Genomic DNA, 18408 nt, shown 5'->3' with positions numbered 1-18408 from the left:
CCACTATAAGCCTGGCCACAAGCTTATGATGAAAAATCTATCCTTTAAATCCTTTAGAAATTTAACCTCTTTCCTTTTTACTTAAAGCAAAGCAAAGAAAAAACATTTATTTGAGAATTAAACTCTATGAAAAGAAGAGAGGAAAAGAAGGGTTTAAAAGCAAATTTTTATGTTAAACAAACCTAGGCTAGGATCATAACAAAACTAGTGTTCATTCTAAGATAGGTGGATCACACTAGCCTAAAAAGCTGCAAATATTAGAATGGGAAATGGCATTTAAAAAAAAAAAAAAGGGCAGGGGTTATATGACAACTTTCCTAGATACAAAACTGACAATTTCACCATCATCACCATAGGAAAAATTACCAGAGGCGGGCATTATCATAAATGTTTCATATATGTTAACACTATGAGGTAGGTATGCTCATTATCTTCATTTTGCTTACAAGGAAAATGAGACAGACAGGTAGGTAACTTGCCTAAGATCACATCACTGGTAGGTGGTAAGGCCAGGATTTGAACCAGACAATCTGACTCCAGAGTCTCTTAAACACCACAAAGACAGGTGGTCTCTTAACCACCACAAAGATAGTTCAAACTCGTCCCAGGGAAAGCAAGACCAGTATTCAGAGAGAAGGGATTAGAAAAGGCTGGGATATTTGGAGAACTCTGGTCAGTCCTTAGAGTTTGGCAAAGTGTAAGATCTCTGAACACATATTTTGGAGACTAGAATTCAGACTCACACCCTGATTTATTTACTCAGGAGCAAATATCTACAGTGGGCATGTGCAAGGCACTATGTTAGATCCTGGGGAGAAAAACAAGATGGACACAGGGCTTACTGTTTGTGGAGGGATAAGATGTGCAATATAGCGAGTAGGGCTAGGACAGGAAGCATACAGGAACATTCTTGTTCTAAAACTACAGTTGCAGTATGAGCTATGAGGTTTGTATTTATACCTCAATGGTCCAGCCACTTTGGACAGCACAAGACGAGAAGAACAAGATAGCTGGGAAGAACAAATGCGAAAGGGGGAAGGAGGGTGAACACCATTCTGACAGCCACCTTTTTCCAAGGAAAGAGTCTGCATGTAAAGGTCCCATGTAGATTTTAGAAAGAGGAGGGTGAGCAAGCTTGAAAAGTCCTATGGAAATGACACTGAAGATTAACCCTCTTTCCTAGGATGTGTAGCTGTGAAGAAAGGAGAATTTCATTCCTCTTTCACCTCTAAGAAATCCCTTTTGCAAGCCAATGTCAGCACGTTGGGGAAATAGGTTCTGAGCTGTTGTTTGTCATGTACTACCAGGGTCAAGAAGGCTCCTTTCTGTCCATAGGGCCCAAAGCTATAGGTCTTACCGAGAGAAAGAACACAGAGCTGGTTAGGTAAGGGCTAGACATCCAAGGTAGGCCTAGAACGTACGCTGCTGTGTTAACACCTGAGAACTGGCCAGGTAAGCAGCCATGAAACTACAGGATCAGGCTCTTCTCGAGGCAGAGAATCTAAGAAAGGCAAGGAGTAGGATTCTGTGAAACATTAAGACCCCAAGAACCCTCCATTCCATGTTTACACTACATTTTTAAACTGTTAATAAAACCCATAGTAACATCAGCAGCTACTAGTCAGAGTCAACAGACTCAGGAGCAGCACTAAGTAGGGGTAGAGAGCTAAACGGAGAGTTCAGAGGGGCATCTGGGAAGATACTGACTCCCTGGGTCTGTGATCTGTCTTACACCTGCCCACCTCCATCTCTAAAGCAGCCATAATGTTAGCAAACCAGGGGATCCATAGTGACTGAGCCACAACCTGTGACAGGTAGGGTTGAAGGGAATGAACAGGACACAAAGAGATAAGTCTACCAGTGACAGCTAAATCAGACCAGAGATTTCCAGTTCATAAATTGGCCCATAAAACTTCCACAAGTTCTAGCCCATTAAGAAGAAAGAGTTACAGAAAACAAGGCTCTTGAGAAGTCCAGAGAAACACTAAATCTAGACAAAGGAAGAAGGGACACTTATTATATCTTTTAGAAAAGTATTTCAAATTTGGGCACTTCACTGAGAAATATTTTGGGGGGTAACCTTTAGCCCTTTATTTCTGTGTAATTATGAATATTAGCTGACAACAAAAGGAAAAGGAGTTACCACCTTAAGTATTAGGAAATACATGTTTAAAATTTGGTTGAGTTTTCATTCTTTCTTTTTTTTTTTTTTAAGGATTTTATTTTTAAGTAACGTCTATACATGGGGCTTGAACTCAGAACCCTGAGACTAAGAGTCGCATACTCCACCGACTGAGCCAGCCAGATATCCTGCTTGAGTTTTCTAAATTCACATTATGCCTTGTCTTATCCCCCTAATCCTGTGAGTTCTTTGAGCCTTTTGCTCAAAGGAACAGATATTTCAAAATCCAAAACAAACCAAGTGCAAGAATGATAAGAACTATCAGCAGTTTAGCTAGTCAGCAGCAACCCTCATACCCAGGGCAGACCAACGATGGGACTGACAAATGGGCAGATGCAAGAGGATAAAGGCCTCAGAAGATCAAATTCAGTTGTTTGGACTTTAATCCTGTACGTAGTCATTGGCAAGTTTTCAGCAGGGAAATAACATGACAGATATTTATTCAATAAGTGAAATAATAAATGGGTTAGGGGAAAATTTCTTAGACACATTGACTTTGAGGGTGTGTCAAAGTTTATTACTCATTAACTAGGGGATTAACAAGTGGATAATATGATGTGTCCATTGAAAGTGAGAGAAACAAGTTTGTATCTCCCATTTTGGAGAAGGAATCTTTATTTTATTAATATTATTTTTTTAATTTTTAAAAGATTTTATTTATTTGAGAGAGAGAGAGCACACATGGGTGAGAGGGAAGGGTAGAGAGAATCTGAAGACAAGTCCGCACTGAGCACAGAACACAGAGCCCTATGAAACCAAGAGAGTCGGTTGCTCAAACTGCTGAGCCACCCCAGGCACCCCATGGGGAAGGACCCTTTATGTAAGAAGCTAGACTACTTCATACAATATTGCTTATTTTCGGGGCGCCTGGGTGGCTCAGTGGGTTGAGCCACTGCCTTCGGCTCGGGTCATGATCTCAGGGTCCTGGGATCGAGCCCCGCATCGGGCTCTCTGCTCGTCAGGGAGCCTGCTTCTCCCTTTCTCTCTCTGCCTGCCTCTCTGCCTACTTGTGATCCCTCTCTGTCCAAAAAAAAAAAAAAAAAAAAAAAAAAAAATTGCTTATTTTCAGAAGTTGTAAACCATAGAGGTACAACAGTCAGAACCATCCTCCCAGAGCCGTCAGACATGAACCACAGAAAGAACAAGTAATATATCTTGAGATGCACAGGTTTAGCAAACCGATGCTTCCAATCAGGCATTTCAAACAACAGGCTTATCCCCTAACAAGGAGCCAGTAGCACAGGGGTCTAGAGGTCTGCTTTTTCTTAGGCAGTTCTCAATACATTTCCTCAGGATACAATTACGGATGCTAAACACATAGTTTGCTTCATTTTCAGTTTGTGTATAATTTTTTCCCCCTCAAATGGAAAATGAAATCAAGCTTGCTGCATGAAAGATTGCAAGGGGGAAACAGACAGCTCTTTCAGAGCCTCCCAACAGCCCTATTGGTAATGGGGGCTTCCTTGGGACCCAAATAATCAAAACTGAAAGTTTCTCGAATCATCTCATAGAAAGAGAGTAAGGTGGCCCCACAGAATTTGGAAGAGACTTTTTATGCTAAAGCTTGATTTTTACTTCTTCATAACTTGGATAATTCTCATGGGATAACCAGTACATAAATATTAGGTAGGTAAAAGCTCATGCCAATGTCCCAGAGTCTTGATTGCTAAGATTTTGGAAAATGTTAGGTTGTTAGGTTAATTTTCTTTTTTCAGTAAACAATTTTTTTTAACGATGTTATTTATTTGACAGAGAGAGAAAGAAAGAGAGAGCACAAGCAGGGGGAACTTCAGGTGGAGGCAGGGGAGAAGCAGGCTCCCTGCCCAGCAAGGAGCCCACTGCAGGGCTTAATCCCAGGACTCTGAGATCAAGACCTGAGTCAAAGGCAGATGCTTAACGATCTGAGCCATCTAGGCACCCTTCAGTAAACAATTCTTAAAGACCCTTAAAAAGAGGATCCACCAACCCAATAGGCAACAAATTATAAGAAGGATGTAGTTTAAAGTCCTCTTTCCTTCTGACAAGGCAGAGAGCTGGAAGGGACAGCCATATCTCTTCTCAGTCATCTGCCTGCCATTCCTCAGGCAGGCCTGCCTTAAGATTTTCAGAGTGAATGGTGGATATCAAGCTGGTTCCTCAAAAAAGGTGTTCTAATTATGCCAGGAGACCCACTTCAAAGTAAATCATTATTTACTGCCTACAGTTTTTCCTGATGTACAACATGACTTTCTGCAATTGACATCTTGGCCCCTTTCCTCTAGTCTAATCCCAGGTGACATCACAAGGATCCAAGCTGCCTATGACCTGACGGACCTACTGAGACAAAGAAAACATAAACCTGACAGGATCTGACTCATTCCACAAACCTGGGCTCATTAATACCTGGAAAATGAAACACAACATACTATCACTAGGTCTTTGTAAAATGGTAGCTGTTGATCTCTTTTCTCTAGTCTTGAACTTCATCCCAGGACATGTTAGCAATTAGGCTGGGAGCCAGGCATTTGCCAGTGATTGTTCTTGAACAAGCACTGGATGTGGAAGTTGTGTTTTAATTTCCTCATATTTCCCCAAAAGAGGCCAAGTCTGAGGTGTCCCAAGGTCAGAGGTTAAGTACATTCACTTAAAATAGCTTGAGGGGTTTTGAATTTGCCCAGGAAAGAACAGTCATCTTGAGAAAGGAAAGAAATACTTGGCTCAAATCCAGCCCAAGTCAGAGGTGCTCAGGCCATGGTGACTCCTGTTCATGGGAAGCTGCCAGGTAAGGAGCCCAGATTCGCTGGGGATTTACAAAATTCAGAAATCCTTCCTGCCACCTCCAAGAAATCTATTCATGAATGACAATGTATTTAAAATAGGAATAATACTTACTCTCTGCTTTGAATACTGCCAAAAGATGATCTGAGATTAATTCTTCCACTGAAGATTCCAGCTTCCTTTCTCCATCAATTATCCAAGGAGTCTGTGGTAGATTCCTAGAATATTTATTATATCTCCCTGCCAAAGAAACATAAGGTAGCCTGGATGGAATGCTATAATTAACACAATAGGATAAAACAACTATTTATTGAGTGCCAACATCCTAGGCGACATGACATAAAACAATGTTTAGCCTTCAACTAACTTATAATCTAATTTGGGGAGCCAGCACACAAACATATAAATAATTAAATTAAAAGATTTAAGGTAACAGTAGAAGAGATGGCTAAGGACATGATATGAATCATCAAATGAGCTCTAAAGGAATGCTCAGTATATTTATTAATCTGACTGGCTGACTGAACAAGTTATATTATGGAACAACCCAAGGATCATGAGGAAAAAAAAAAACAGCAATTGCTGCTTTTATACCTGATTAATAATACTTTTAATGCAATACTCATGGGTGATAATATATTCCAAAGAGTTCAAATATAGGAAATTTTGAAGTTTTTGTAATCAAAAATAAATAAATAAACCACGACCCTAATAGAATAGGATTCATTGCTTTATGAATAAAGCTGTACTAATGGCAGGTGGCTTTCATTACCATGGGGCAGGGTGTCATAGTTGAGACTAGAGAGCAATTTCATTTCAGCTATTACTGTGAAATCAATGCAGCTTTCAAAACAAAAACTATCTGCTAGATTACCTCTTGGGAAGGTCAATGCAACAATTTTTTTTTTTTTTAAGGCAGAAGCTCAGTCTTCAGTCATTTTGCAGATAATAAAATTATTTTTTTTCAAGTTCACTTTCATGCTCTCTGTGGCTAAGTTTCTCCTGATCAGTTTCGGGTTTCTGTATGTACCCATATTTCTATGGGTACTGGCCATCTCTGATGGAAACTATTAAAACCTGAGAAGTGTCATTTCCCTTTGGCATGGCGTTTTAAATAACAAAACTAAGTGAACCTTAAAAATGCCTATAGAACCTAAAATAAGCTTGGCTATCATTCCTAATTCTCAAAAGAGGTAACTAACCAGAACCTAATAATAAATATAAGAAGGAAACAAAGGAGTCATTTGAGTTTTTCAGAAAGGAGAGTAAGTCAACAGTGTAAGTATATTCTAGACTAAATATTTTACCAGCCACAAAAACAGCACCATGAGCACACTCAATTTCAAGAACAGTGCAAACAGCCTTTGGTGAGTTTGGAGGACAAGGAAACTGCCTGCAAAACAAAATAAATTTTACAGCTACTATTTTCCAGACATGATATCGAACCACATAACTAGGATGAATCAGCATTGTCTGAGAAACACAGAGCCCAAGCCTCTCGTGGATTAAGCCACTCCCTAACTTTAAGTTTTGGAATCATTGGGGTCTTTCAGGCCTCAAGTACATTTTAATACATGAGAGTGGCACTAAGTAAATCAGGGCTCTGCTATTACCTTTCACTAAGGAGGCCTCATGTTCCCAGATGATAATTTCTAACAGCCTTGGGGTTTAAGAGAAAAACCCATACTTACGAAGAGGAAGCCTTTCTGGGTTCTTTAGCCATTTTGCTATCCATGAACATTTGGTGCCATCTTACAAAACCCTTAATCATTTGGGTAAAGTTGGTGTGCATTGACAGACTAGTCACAGGAGTAAGCCCCACCCGTGGGAAGGGTCTCTGCCATTTTTCTTCTCATTCCAACTACGACCTCAGGGCCAGAAAAAGTGGAATGTGGCAGACTTTGCCCTTTAGCTAAGAAACTTCAATCTAACTGAAGACAGAAAGGAAAGAGCAATATATGGTTTTATTTTCTGTGTACCATCTGGGAACTTCCAAAGCCATGGACTGGAGTCTACCTGTAAAAGACTAGATATGGATTTACTCCAAATGCTTGCCTTAAAATGTCATAGTTTCCCAAGATGTCTTAACAAAAAAATCACTTAGAAATTCAGGAACTATTGCTTGTAGAGAGTAGCCAACTTTACCTTCTAAAATTTAATATTAGTATTTCCATTTCCTGAGGCTTGCTTTTAGTCAGTAAAATAAATAAAACCTGCTTCATAGCTCCATTGTTTGAAATTTATTCAAGGATATTCTGGAAGAATAACTACGATAATATTTTATTAAATAAAATGAGCACAATGAGAGTTAAAATGTAAGCTTTACTGTATTTCATTATATTTTAATCAGTGAAGAACTCATGAGCCTTTCTCTCCCTCTTCTGGAGATGGATAATACTCGAAATGCAGAATGAGGGATGTAATGGAGAGTCCAGAATCCTGGCTCTAAGTCCACTCTATTACCCAGTTGAAATCTTAGGCAAGTCAACTCCCTCAATATCCTCTTCTAAAGATAAAGAAATTGGGTTTGATTCATAAATTCAAATGTCAGTTTGACAAACATTTATTGGACACTACTACACTCCAGGTACTGTGCCAGGGAGTAGGAATATAACAATGACTAAGACACAATCATCATCCCTGAAATACATCCAGTTTTGTTTTAGAGATAATCCAGATTATCTCTAACATCCCTTTTATTCGAAAATTCCATGATGCTCCCACGTTTCTTTACTTCTACTTACTTGCAGAAATCCTCTTCTTTTATCTTATTCAACGCTTTCATAACTGCCATTCTAGTGAACACTGACTATGTAAAGTAAAAATGAAAAAAAAAGACATTTGTCACCCAGACAAGAAAACATCGGAGGTGAAACACAAAACATGGTTGGAGAAATTACATCATTTTAAACCATACTTGCAGGAGAGAAATACTTAAGAGCTCCAAGAAAATAAAACATAAGCATTCATACTGTCAGTTCTCCCTACAACCCTTCTTTTCAATTTAACCTATGTCAATAATACCAGGTAGGTCTAGCAGAACAATTTAACAGCAGGTTGCTAGCTAAGAGGTAAATAGAGCCAACCAGCCTGCCCTGGCATCTAGCAACTCAACATCACTCACCAGCCATAGATAAATTAAACAAATTCACCATGCTGAATAGAAAGGCATCTACAAAAAATGTCCCACATTGGGTTTTTCAAGATAAGAAAAGCCAAACCACATGGTAGATAGACTAGAACAAATCAGTGCATAGATACATGGCTTACTATGAAAAATCACAATGGTCTCTTCGGTTTAGAGAAATTACGCTTTACTCTAAAGAGGGATAATGTAGGCATCTCAATGGTTTGTCATCAAATCAACAGTTTTCTAAACCATATTTTGGAGAACCCAAAGATACAAGGTTAAAACTGAAAAATAAGTGCCTATTTGTTAAGATATGAACTCTCAAGCCTGAAAGAATCTCAAAAAGTCATGTAATTTTTTCCCAGCAAAAAGGCAGTAAAGCGGGATGCCTGGGTGGCTCAGTTGGTTAAGCGGCTGCCTTCGGCTCGGGTCATGATCCCAGTGTCCTGGGATCGAGTCCCACATCGGGCTCCTTGCTCGGCAGGGAGCCTGCTTCTCCCTCTGCCTCTGCCTGCCTCTCTGTCTGCCTGAGCTCGCTCACTCTCTCTCCCTCTGTCCCTGACAAATAAATAAATAAAATCTTAAAAAAAAAAAAAGGCATTAAAGCTACATATACCTATACTACTGGCCAAATGATGTGGTGTCAATGATGCTTTGACAAAAATTTCCTTATCCCATTACTTGGTGCTTGTACTTGTATATTTCCTCAAAAACTGAAACAAGATTTTTAATATAAATATGGCTACAGGTCTTTTGGAAAGAGCTTTCCAACTGATATGACAAAGCAATAAGCTAAAGTTATCCACAAGATGTTGAGCCCTCTAATTCACAAGGTCAGAGGGGCAGGACTTGGATGGAAAGAACTCCCAGGCCCATTGCTTCCAACTTAGGGCAACTTCATCTGTTAACCTCAGGGTGCTGAACAAACATGGTAATGTTCTAGGTGTACCATGATGTGAGAAAGGTGGGAAGCAGTGCTTTAGGCTTCGTCTGCATTTGTGAATTATTTTCTCACAGGGCGTTCAACAAATGTTACAAACTCTCCCCCACCCCACAATCCTGAGCCCAGTTCCAAAAGGCTCAGCAATTAATCAAAGCAAGAGCAAAGACCAACAGATGTATCTTTGGTAATAAATATATATATATATATATTTTTTTTAACAACCATAACAGCAAAATGGATGTTAGTAAAATTAAGAATGCCTGAGTCTCTGTATAAAACAGGCTAAAGTATCTGTGGCATGAAATCTTGCCAATATCATTGCCATGCCATTCCATCCTGGCATAGTAGAAACTAAAAATACATGCTAACTAATTCGCTCACTAACACGAAGACCAGCTTATATCAAATAAAGTGAAGTTTAAATAAAATGCCCTTTTGCAATATAGTCTGAAATAGGCCATATTAATTAAAGTAAAATAATTTATTTTGGATTATATTTCTTAAATACCAATTCCTAGAAAATGAATATTAGATAAAAGTTTGGAATGCTAATAATTAACATGGATTTTCTCCAATGAGGTAACTTTGGGATTAAAACCTAAAAGCTGGATTTCCCCTAAATGGAAAACAGTAACATCATTGAAACACTGGTTCTAAATTTAACACCAGGGAAACAACTCAGACAGTGACACAAATATGAGAATGTTTGTGTTATGACCTCCAAACTAGAGGCAAAGATATTCAGGGTTGAAAAAAATAAAAATAAATGTAGCAAATGAAAATTTTTAAAGAATGATTCTTAGTATAACGTATTGCCAGGATTTCTAAGGCATATCATTTTGTTGTTAATCTGAATATTCAGCTCAGACAAAACTCAATAATGAATAAAAAGGAGGAATCCTTACCTGTTTGTTTTTGGCTGGCTTGAAGCAATCTGGGCATATCACGCGTCTAAGTAAAATTCAAGTTTATAAAACAAGTTAGTGAGTTTATTTTGGGGTGAATATAATTCAAATATATTTTATATATTTTAATATATATGGCTGCTAAACTCAACATATTAAGAGCAAACAAAATGAATCCCTATACCAGCTGTAGTGGTATGCTTACAACTTTATATTAGACAGCACATTTTAAACCTACTAAGACATGATAAGTTCTGATAGGTTCATTACAAAGAGGAGGAACACTGTTTCATGAAAACCAAAAAGCATTAACAATGTTACACAACTGACATTATTGTTTACGTAGCAACTTACAGGAAGTGGCAATCCTCAACTGTTTCTGGGTGAGCAAAGACCACACTCACTTCAAACAAGCTCTAAAAATTATAAAGACAGTTTAAAAATGAGCAAAAGGAAACCAACATCTAACCACTTATGAATGGAAATAGAAATTAATTCTCAAAGATTGGCTCACAAATAGTGGCAAGGAAAACTGGAAATACTACTGTTCTCAAATCAGCTTGTGCACAGGGCAGCTGGAAAGGAAATGGTTTTGTTTTTTGTTTTTTTACTTCTAAAGTTCAGTCACTAGCGATTCTGCAGAAAAATTTTTTTAAATAAATTTGTATGATTTTTGTGTATGTATATAAATTCAATGTGAAGATGAAAGAGAATTCAGGGAATTGGAAAGAGATAACAGAAAGGAGAATTGTTCCTATGATTAGAATTATTAGCAAGGTAAAAGCATTTCATTATATACATGCTTAAAATCTCTGCGGGAGCCTTTATTTTTTATTATTTATTTTGTGGCACTTTGAGTACTCACACTTCTTAGTGGATTTGAGTTTTAAAAGAGAGATCTTAATTTTTATTATAAAAATGATACATACAAGTTATAAAATAATCAAACAGAATGTATTTTTAATCTCACACCACCAAGGTATAACATAGTAACAGGTGTGTTTCCTTTTAGCCATTTTTATGAATATAAACATAAATATATATACTTCTTAGGATATTAAACATACTTTTAGAAAATTGCTTTATTTAATTAACATTATGTTGTGGACATCTTTCATCTCTTCAACTCTAGGGACTGTTGGACATTTAAGTTGTAAACTTTTCCATTATTAAAAAATGCTATAATAAACATCCTTGCATACAAAAAAAGCACAATTTCATACTCTATATACATTAATCTTCACAGAGAACAAAATTCCACATTGAGAAAAATGACAAATCCCATACCATGTAACAATATTATCTTTTTAATTGAGTATTTCTGTATTTACTGATTGCATTGGATTGTGAACAAGCATATTAGCTTCTCTAGAATCCTAATACTGAATAGCTAAATTTTTTCTTTCCTCTCTAATTTACAAAGTAAAATCAAAATTATAAGACATTGCTTTTACTCAAGAAAACTTCACTCATTCTGAATCTATTAGAATATTGTTGCATCTTTTGTTTTCCATTTTCTGTTCTCACTAGCTCAACATGTAAAATTATGCTTCAAAACTGAAGTTTGAGGTAAAAATATTTTGCATCAATGACTTCTCTAATCTCCAAAGTACTTTCATTACCTCATTTCCCCTCCATATATGTGTGAAGTGGTTTTATTCTCTATTCTGTCAGTATTCAGTTTAAAGGAGAGAGTTTATTCTTACTAACAGAAGGAAACAGAGCTATATAATTCTAAATGGTGAATAATTTTTTAACTATTTAGCTTTGAAAGATGGTTTTGTGATTTTACTTGAATAGGGGTGTGTCTGATATTCAGGGAATTTCCTTCAAGCAAAATCATGAAGCAATGAGGCCATACTATTAATATCTAATTTAAGATAAGCTGGGAATATATCCTGTTTCCACATCTGGAAAACTATTGAGCTCTTCCCTAAACTTCAGTCCATTCTGGAGACTGAGGCAAGGTCCATTCTGGAACAGGGGAGATGACTAAGTGCTCTGGCTTCAAAGGCAGTCTTTACCTAAAATTAAATAGAGGGACTTGAGATGGTGGGACAGGTTGAACCCATGCTCACTATAGTTGACTGGTTATATTTGAAAACAAGATTAGCCACAGATAACCAAATTTAAATAGTCTAGAGTTAACTCCACACTTATTCATAGTTACTTACGTATTGCTTTGTATCAGTATATGTGTCTCTCCAATTAAACTATAAACATATTGAAGGCTTAGATTCATTTCTAATCTTTTAAAGTCAATTAGGGTACACTACATTTGTTACACTCATAAATGCCTTAGATCACAAAGAAGTCTTTAAAAATAAAATCTTTCTCAATTTAAAACTGCTAGAAATTAGTATTTTAAAAAGCTTAAAAATTCTCCATTAGGTTATTTTAAAAGAAGATTATTTTGGCTAATCAAAATTCTGCCATGTAATGAAGTAAAACTAGTAAAACCAGAGAATGAAATTAACAATGCTGATGACCCAATACCTTTCCATCAATGGGAACACCCAGTTCCTCTGAAATTAGTGGGTGAGTTATCCATTTGTAGGCTTCTTTCAGCTGAACAATATCATTTCTTCCCAGAGACAGACTCTGTTTTCTGAATGACATAAAAATTAATTCACTGACATGAAAAACTTCACTTTTTCTGCTAAAGGCAAGAATTTATGCAATTATTTAAAAATATTTATTGAGTGCCTACTATGTTCCAGGCACTATTTTTTACACATTAGCTAGAAAGCAGAGAGGAAGCAGACAAAAATTCCTCTGCTCATGGACCTTATAGTCTAGTAGAATTAAAAAAAACTGGCTTTTTAAAATGGTATATAAGACAGTTTTTAAGCTTCAAAGACAAAAGTATACTGATGAGTTTTTCTGAGCTACCAGATTCCAGGATTTATACATCAGAGGACAGAAAGGTAGAATAGAAGGGATTGTTTATTGCTCAGAAACAACAAAACTGTGTATTATAATAATCTCATCCAGACTAAAAATATTTACATCTACTCTCATCCTGATAATGGGGCTTACTTTTGGGAAATCAGTATGAAAGCTGTACTTCAGTGCTAAAGAAGAAACATTAAATCCTAAAGTATCAATGTGCTGTAACGCTTGTCACTTTAATATCAGAAAAATGTCTGAATAAAAATCTGATATTCCCCCGAATCTACTCATGAGCCAATAAATAGGTTTGGGGAAGTCCCAGTTATGATCTCTAGCTTTTAGTTTGTAACCCAAAATTGTTATAGAAAGGAACTGAAGGGGGTGCCTCATGGGACGCTTGATCTCAGGGTCATGGGTTCAAGTCCCACGTTGGGTATGAAGCCAACTAAAAATCAAATAAAAAAGAAAGGAACTAAAGTTTTTAAAAAGAAAGAAAAACCTGCATGGTGTGATATTAATAAAAGTGCTTTGCTGGGGCGCCTGGGTGGCTCAGCGGGTTAAAGCCTCTGCCTTTGGCTCAGGTCGTGACCCCAGGGTCCTGGGATCGAGCCCCATGTCAAGCTCAGAGAGCCTGCTTCCTCCTCTCTCTCCCTGCCTGCCTCTCTGTCTACTTGTAATCTCCGTCAAATAAATAAATAAAAATCTTTAAAAAAAAAAAGTGCTTTGCTATGCTGAGAATCCTATGATATCACTAATGAATTAACAAGTTCGCACCATTCCAATAATTAGTCTTATTCAAATAATCAGTCTTATGGCTATAAACAGGGCTGCTTTTAACAAAAGAGATATTAGGACCAATTTGTGAATCACTTCTTTTATGTCCAATTTTCACTGATACAAATGACAGCTTATATCAAAAATTCATTGTAATTTAATTCTTGAAGACAGAAATACACTACTAATATAGGTAGAAAACAAATTTAGCTAATGGCTAAATTTAATTCATCTAAAAAACATATAACAACAACTATCCTCTAAGAATACAAATTAAGAAATGGTTGATGTACACATTCTACCCAGCTGAGAGTGTAACTGGTTACACAGAATGCTTTCATATGCTTTGGGATTGTGGTTTAACAATGAAATAGATAAATCCTACATCTGACAAATAATCAAACTACTCTCTACATTCAAGAACTTATTGAAACACTGTTTGAACTTTTTTTCTTTTTTTTAAGATTTTTTATTTATTTATTTGACAGAGAGAGAGAACGAGTAGGCAGAGAGGCAGGCAGAGAGAGAGAGAGAGGGAAGCAGGCTCCCTGCTGAGCAGAGAGCCCGATGTGGGACTCGACCCCATGACCCTGATATCATGACCCTGAGATCATGACCTGAGCTGAAGGCAGCAGCTTAACCCACTGAGCCACCCAGGCGCCCCATGAACTTCTTAAACTGTTCCTAATCTCTGAATATCAGAAACTTTTTAAGTATTTTAAAAGACTATCTTGATACTGTACCAACAGTTTAATGATATTTGCATAAAATAGTATCACAGTTGAAAAGGAATGTATGAGAATACATTTTAAACGATAAAAAAGTTGAAATGTGAAACACAAGAATAGAAAACTATTTAAACATTGTTTAGACTCTAGGGGCGCCTGGGTGGCTCAGTGGGTTAAGCCTCTGCCTTTGGCTCAGGTCATGATCTCAGGGTCCTGGGATCAAGCCCCACATCAGGCTCTTCGCTCAGGAGGGAGCCTGCTTCCTCCTCTCTCTCTGCCTGCCTCTCTGCCTACTTGTGATCTTTGTCTGTCAAATTAATAAATAAAAATCTTTAAAAAAAAAAAAACATTGTTTAGACTCTAGAGGGCACAAAGACTTGCAGCAAAAAGCAATCCTAAATACGGGTTAAGACTACTGGTATTTTATATTCTTCATAGTCTTTGAAATATATTTAGACATCATAAAAGGAAAAAAAAAAACTACAGATATTTTTTCTTTCCAGATTAAAGAGTAGTAGAAAGGGGTTAATAGACATCTTGGAAACATTAACCTTCCATACAAGGCAAAAATTTAACACTTAAAATACCAGATTTTGAATCCTGCAAATTTAGTGTGCCTTAATAACTCTCCTAATATAACTTAGAGTAAATGTTTTCAGAGGTTCTTAGCATATGCCTGATGGTCTTGTAGGGGAATTAGTTGTCACTGAGGTAAATTCAGTCCCAATTGAGTACTTAGTAGCCGCATTTCTCTCTCTCCTGTGTCCAATAACTACTAATGAGGATATCAACTGCAATCACTGTTACTATAGATACAACATGACGACCACTCCAGAGGAAAGATGAACCCAAATACCTAAGCACGATTAATTTTCCTAAATTTCTTGAATCAAATCTTTAATGGTGATTCCTCCACAATATTTTGAATGTAGAATGAACTTACAGACACAGAGGAAAAGATTAGTATTTTGTATTTCCTCTGTGCCAATATCTCTATAATGAACAGGATCTTTTGGAATAACTAAGCTTAGTTCAAAATTCTTTGATAAAGAATAATAACAGTGGGGGCGCCTGGGTGGCTCAGTGGGTTAAAGCCTCTGCGTTCGGCTCAGGTCATGATCCCAGGATCCTGGGATCGAGCCCCGCATCAGGCTCTCTGCTCAGCAGGGAGTCTGCTTCCTCTCCCTCTGTCTGCCTCTCTGCCTACTTGTGATCTCTGTCAAATAAATAAATAAAATCTTAAAAAAAAAAAATCAGAGGAGTAACCTTAACTATGTAAGATTAACACAAAAGAAAGCAACCCCCTTCCAGGGGAATAGAGGATTTCTGGAAGAAAAGTGTTCTGAACATATTTAAAAAAAAAAAAAAAAAAGAATAATAACAGCAACTCACAGCCAATGTGGATAGAAACTGGAAACATTTAGAAAATAGCATTCCTTGACTATGCTAAAAATTTATCAAGCATAGCATCAAATTTTATTATGCCAGAATCACAAGCATTTGAGGCTAATTTAACATAACCTAACTAAACCCCAAAACCTCTGATAGATATACTGCTACTACCCTTTCAGAAAAGTAGATGTAAAATAGAAAATAAAAAAAACAAAAAACCCAATGAATTACTTTGTTTAAAATCACTTAACCAAGTATAAGATTCTAATACAGAAATCTATACTTTTCTTTGTGCTTTCTCTTTTCTCTCCAGAGTACACAGGAAACTTCAGTAGTCACATGGCCCTTTTTATATTGGTATGGAATTTTTAGTCTCAAAATCCCAAAAGGTCTGGAAAATTAAAGATTTTTTTTTCTTAACTCAGTTGGCAACCAGTGTCTTGAACATGTGAGGCTGTTTAGAGATTTTGTGTATCAAACTTAGTGTGAATATTCACGTTTCACTACAGAAACATTAATGTGTTTAATTATAGAGTACCACCTCAGACGATGGAGGGGAGGGTATGTTATATATGGTATTTAACACCAAATTACATTTCTAAAATCTAAAAAAAAATTCCAAATTCCAAAACAGATTTGGTCCCCAGGGGTTTCAGATAAAGGACTGTGGGCCTATGTTTTATATATTTTATCTATGTATAAACTCACTGTTGTTCTGTTTTAAGTAGGATTTTAATTTGTATCTCTTATAGTGTAGTTTTATAATTTAGTTTCTAAGATTAGTATAAAATTTATTCTTTTATAATAGCTTGCCAAGCTACATTATATAAAAGCCTAATGTAAAGATATAAAATACATATTTATATTCATGTTAAATCTATAAAAAATTAAATCCACTTTAATAGACTACTAATAATGTACGATGCAAATAAACTAATTAAACAAAGATGACACCTAAATTCATACAATAAAATTTTTCTCTTTCTATTTCTCTAAGAGCTAGTGAACTCACTCTAAAAAAAGAGACAGTAGTAGTAAAAGTACTTTAAGAATCAGGTAGCTTATATTTAAATGGTAGAAAAAATTCCCTACCTAAATTACTTACCCCATTTCCTGTTTTACCAGCAACCATGCAGCATGCTGTAGGCAATTCAGTCACACAATTTAGTCACACCCAGAAGAGAAAAGGAGAAAAAATGTTCATTGAAATGAAGTTCCAATATCATTACTAAAGTGCTTAACTAATTTCCTAATCAAAGTCTCCTATTTAGGGGAGGAGTTAGTGTTCAGAAATGTGGCAATGACCTCATACTCATTTAAAATTGGAAATGAAGTAAGATGCCACTTTGCAGTGTTGGGTTGCTTGTAGCCTAGGAACCTAACAGGAGTATCTTCCTCCTCCCTACAGATTTCTATTTCATTAATGAGGTATCAGTATTTAACATGAGTAGCTTATTTTTTTCTTAAAATATCTTACTGTTTCACAGAGGAAGGCCAAAAGTGACCGAGGACAAACTATGTCCCCCAAACAGAATTTGAAGGCCTCAGTTTTTTGTTTTCATTTTTTAATAGGGCTATGACACTTTTAATTCTAATTAATGATATCCACATGTAAGTGTTTAGAAGTAAAATGTACCAACATCCATAACTCACTTCAGAATACAACAAAAACTAAGATGGGTGGATGGATAAACTGGTGACAACATATATAATAAAGGAAACGATTACAGAATCTAGGTTGGGTATATGGGTGTTCACTGTACAATTCTTTGAACCTTATTGTATGCTTAAAAATTCTCTTAATATAATGTTAGAGAAAATGTTCTGGGAAGAATTAATAAAAAAACTGAAAAAGTTGCTAAAATGGAGACAATAACATTCATAATCACAATTGTCATAAGGATTAAATTCATATAAAATGCTTTACACAGTAAGTGTGTTACATTAAGATTTCTCAGTTTGCCAGTAGGCTCCCAAAGCTGTCACTTGACAGAAAGCTAATGACATGTCCTACCTCAGTATGTCATTTTGTGAACATGACAGAAGTATACATGCATAAGTCAATAAAAGACCATTATGTAGTCTCCACATCCACCGGTCACAAAAGTGACCATTCATTATCACTCACATCTACCTCAAGACCTGCCGCCCACACACACACAAATGTTACCATTCATATGTAGAATCTTGTCCTTTTACACTTCAAATGACCACTGAGGCACTAGACATCTGTGAAGACTTATAATCATTTGGAAATCTTAAGTGTATTACATTGTTCAGACATGAGTCAAGCAGAATAAATTAATTACTGGCCAAGTAAGAACTAGAACTGCTCCCAATGCCTAAACACCTCAACAGTACCTTCTGATTCAGTAGTATGTTTACTTTGCTAGCTAAAAGTCATCATGAATGGGGATTAGTATACTGTTTTGGAATAGAGGCTATAAGGACTTACAGGACTTTAAGATCAGAGAAAAAAATGAAGAATGAGGGGCACCTGGGTGGCTCAGGGGGTTAAAGCCTCTGCCTTCGGCTCAGGTCATGAGACCAGGGTCTTGGGATCAAGCCCCGCTTTGGGCTCCCTGCTCATCGGGGAGCCTGCTTCCCCCTCCCCCCGCCTGCCTCTCTGCCTACTTGTGATCTGTCAAATAAATAAATAAAATCTTGGGGAAAAAAATGAAGAATGGTCTCCCAAAGTTGAAACC

General features: G+C 36.7%; 1 protein-coding gene across 6 annotated transcripts in view; it reads right to left on the bottom strand.

Moving 5' to 3' along the window:
• PUS10 (pseudouridine synthase 10) overlaps positions 1-18408 on the bottom strand; it is a 74198-nt gene that overhangs the window by 14346 nt on the left and 41444 nt on the right. For all 6 annotated transcript variants that reach the window (XM_032873861.1, XM_032873860.1, XM_032873858.1 and 3 more), the window contains exons 5-11: positions 16809-16843; positions 12414-12525; positions 10272-10333; positions 9918-9963; positions 7684-7748; positions 6247-6332; positions 5054-5179 (exon numbers count right to left, since the gene is read on the bottom strand). In XM_032873861.1, the coding sequence (XP_032729752.1) occupies positions 5054-5179; positions 6247-6332; positions 7684-7748; positions 9918-9963; positions 10272-10333; positions 12414-12525; positions 16809-16843 (532 nt within the window). The remainder of the gene's footprint in view (positions 1-5053; positions 5180-6246; positions 6333-7683; positions 7749-9917; positions 9964-10271; positions 10334-12413; positions 12526-16808; positions 16844-18408) is intronic.

Source organism: Lontra canadensis, unplaced genomic scaffold (genome assembly GCF_010015895.1).
Source record: "Lontra canadensis isolate GAN:19392208 unplaced genomic scaffold, GSC_riverotter_1.0 scaffold50, whole genome shotgun sequence".
Taxonomy (NCBI): Eukaryota; Metazoa; Chordata; class Mammalia; order Carnivora; family Mustelidae; genus Lontra; species Lontra canadensis.
This window is presented reverse-complemented; position numbering and strand designations above follow the sequence as displayed.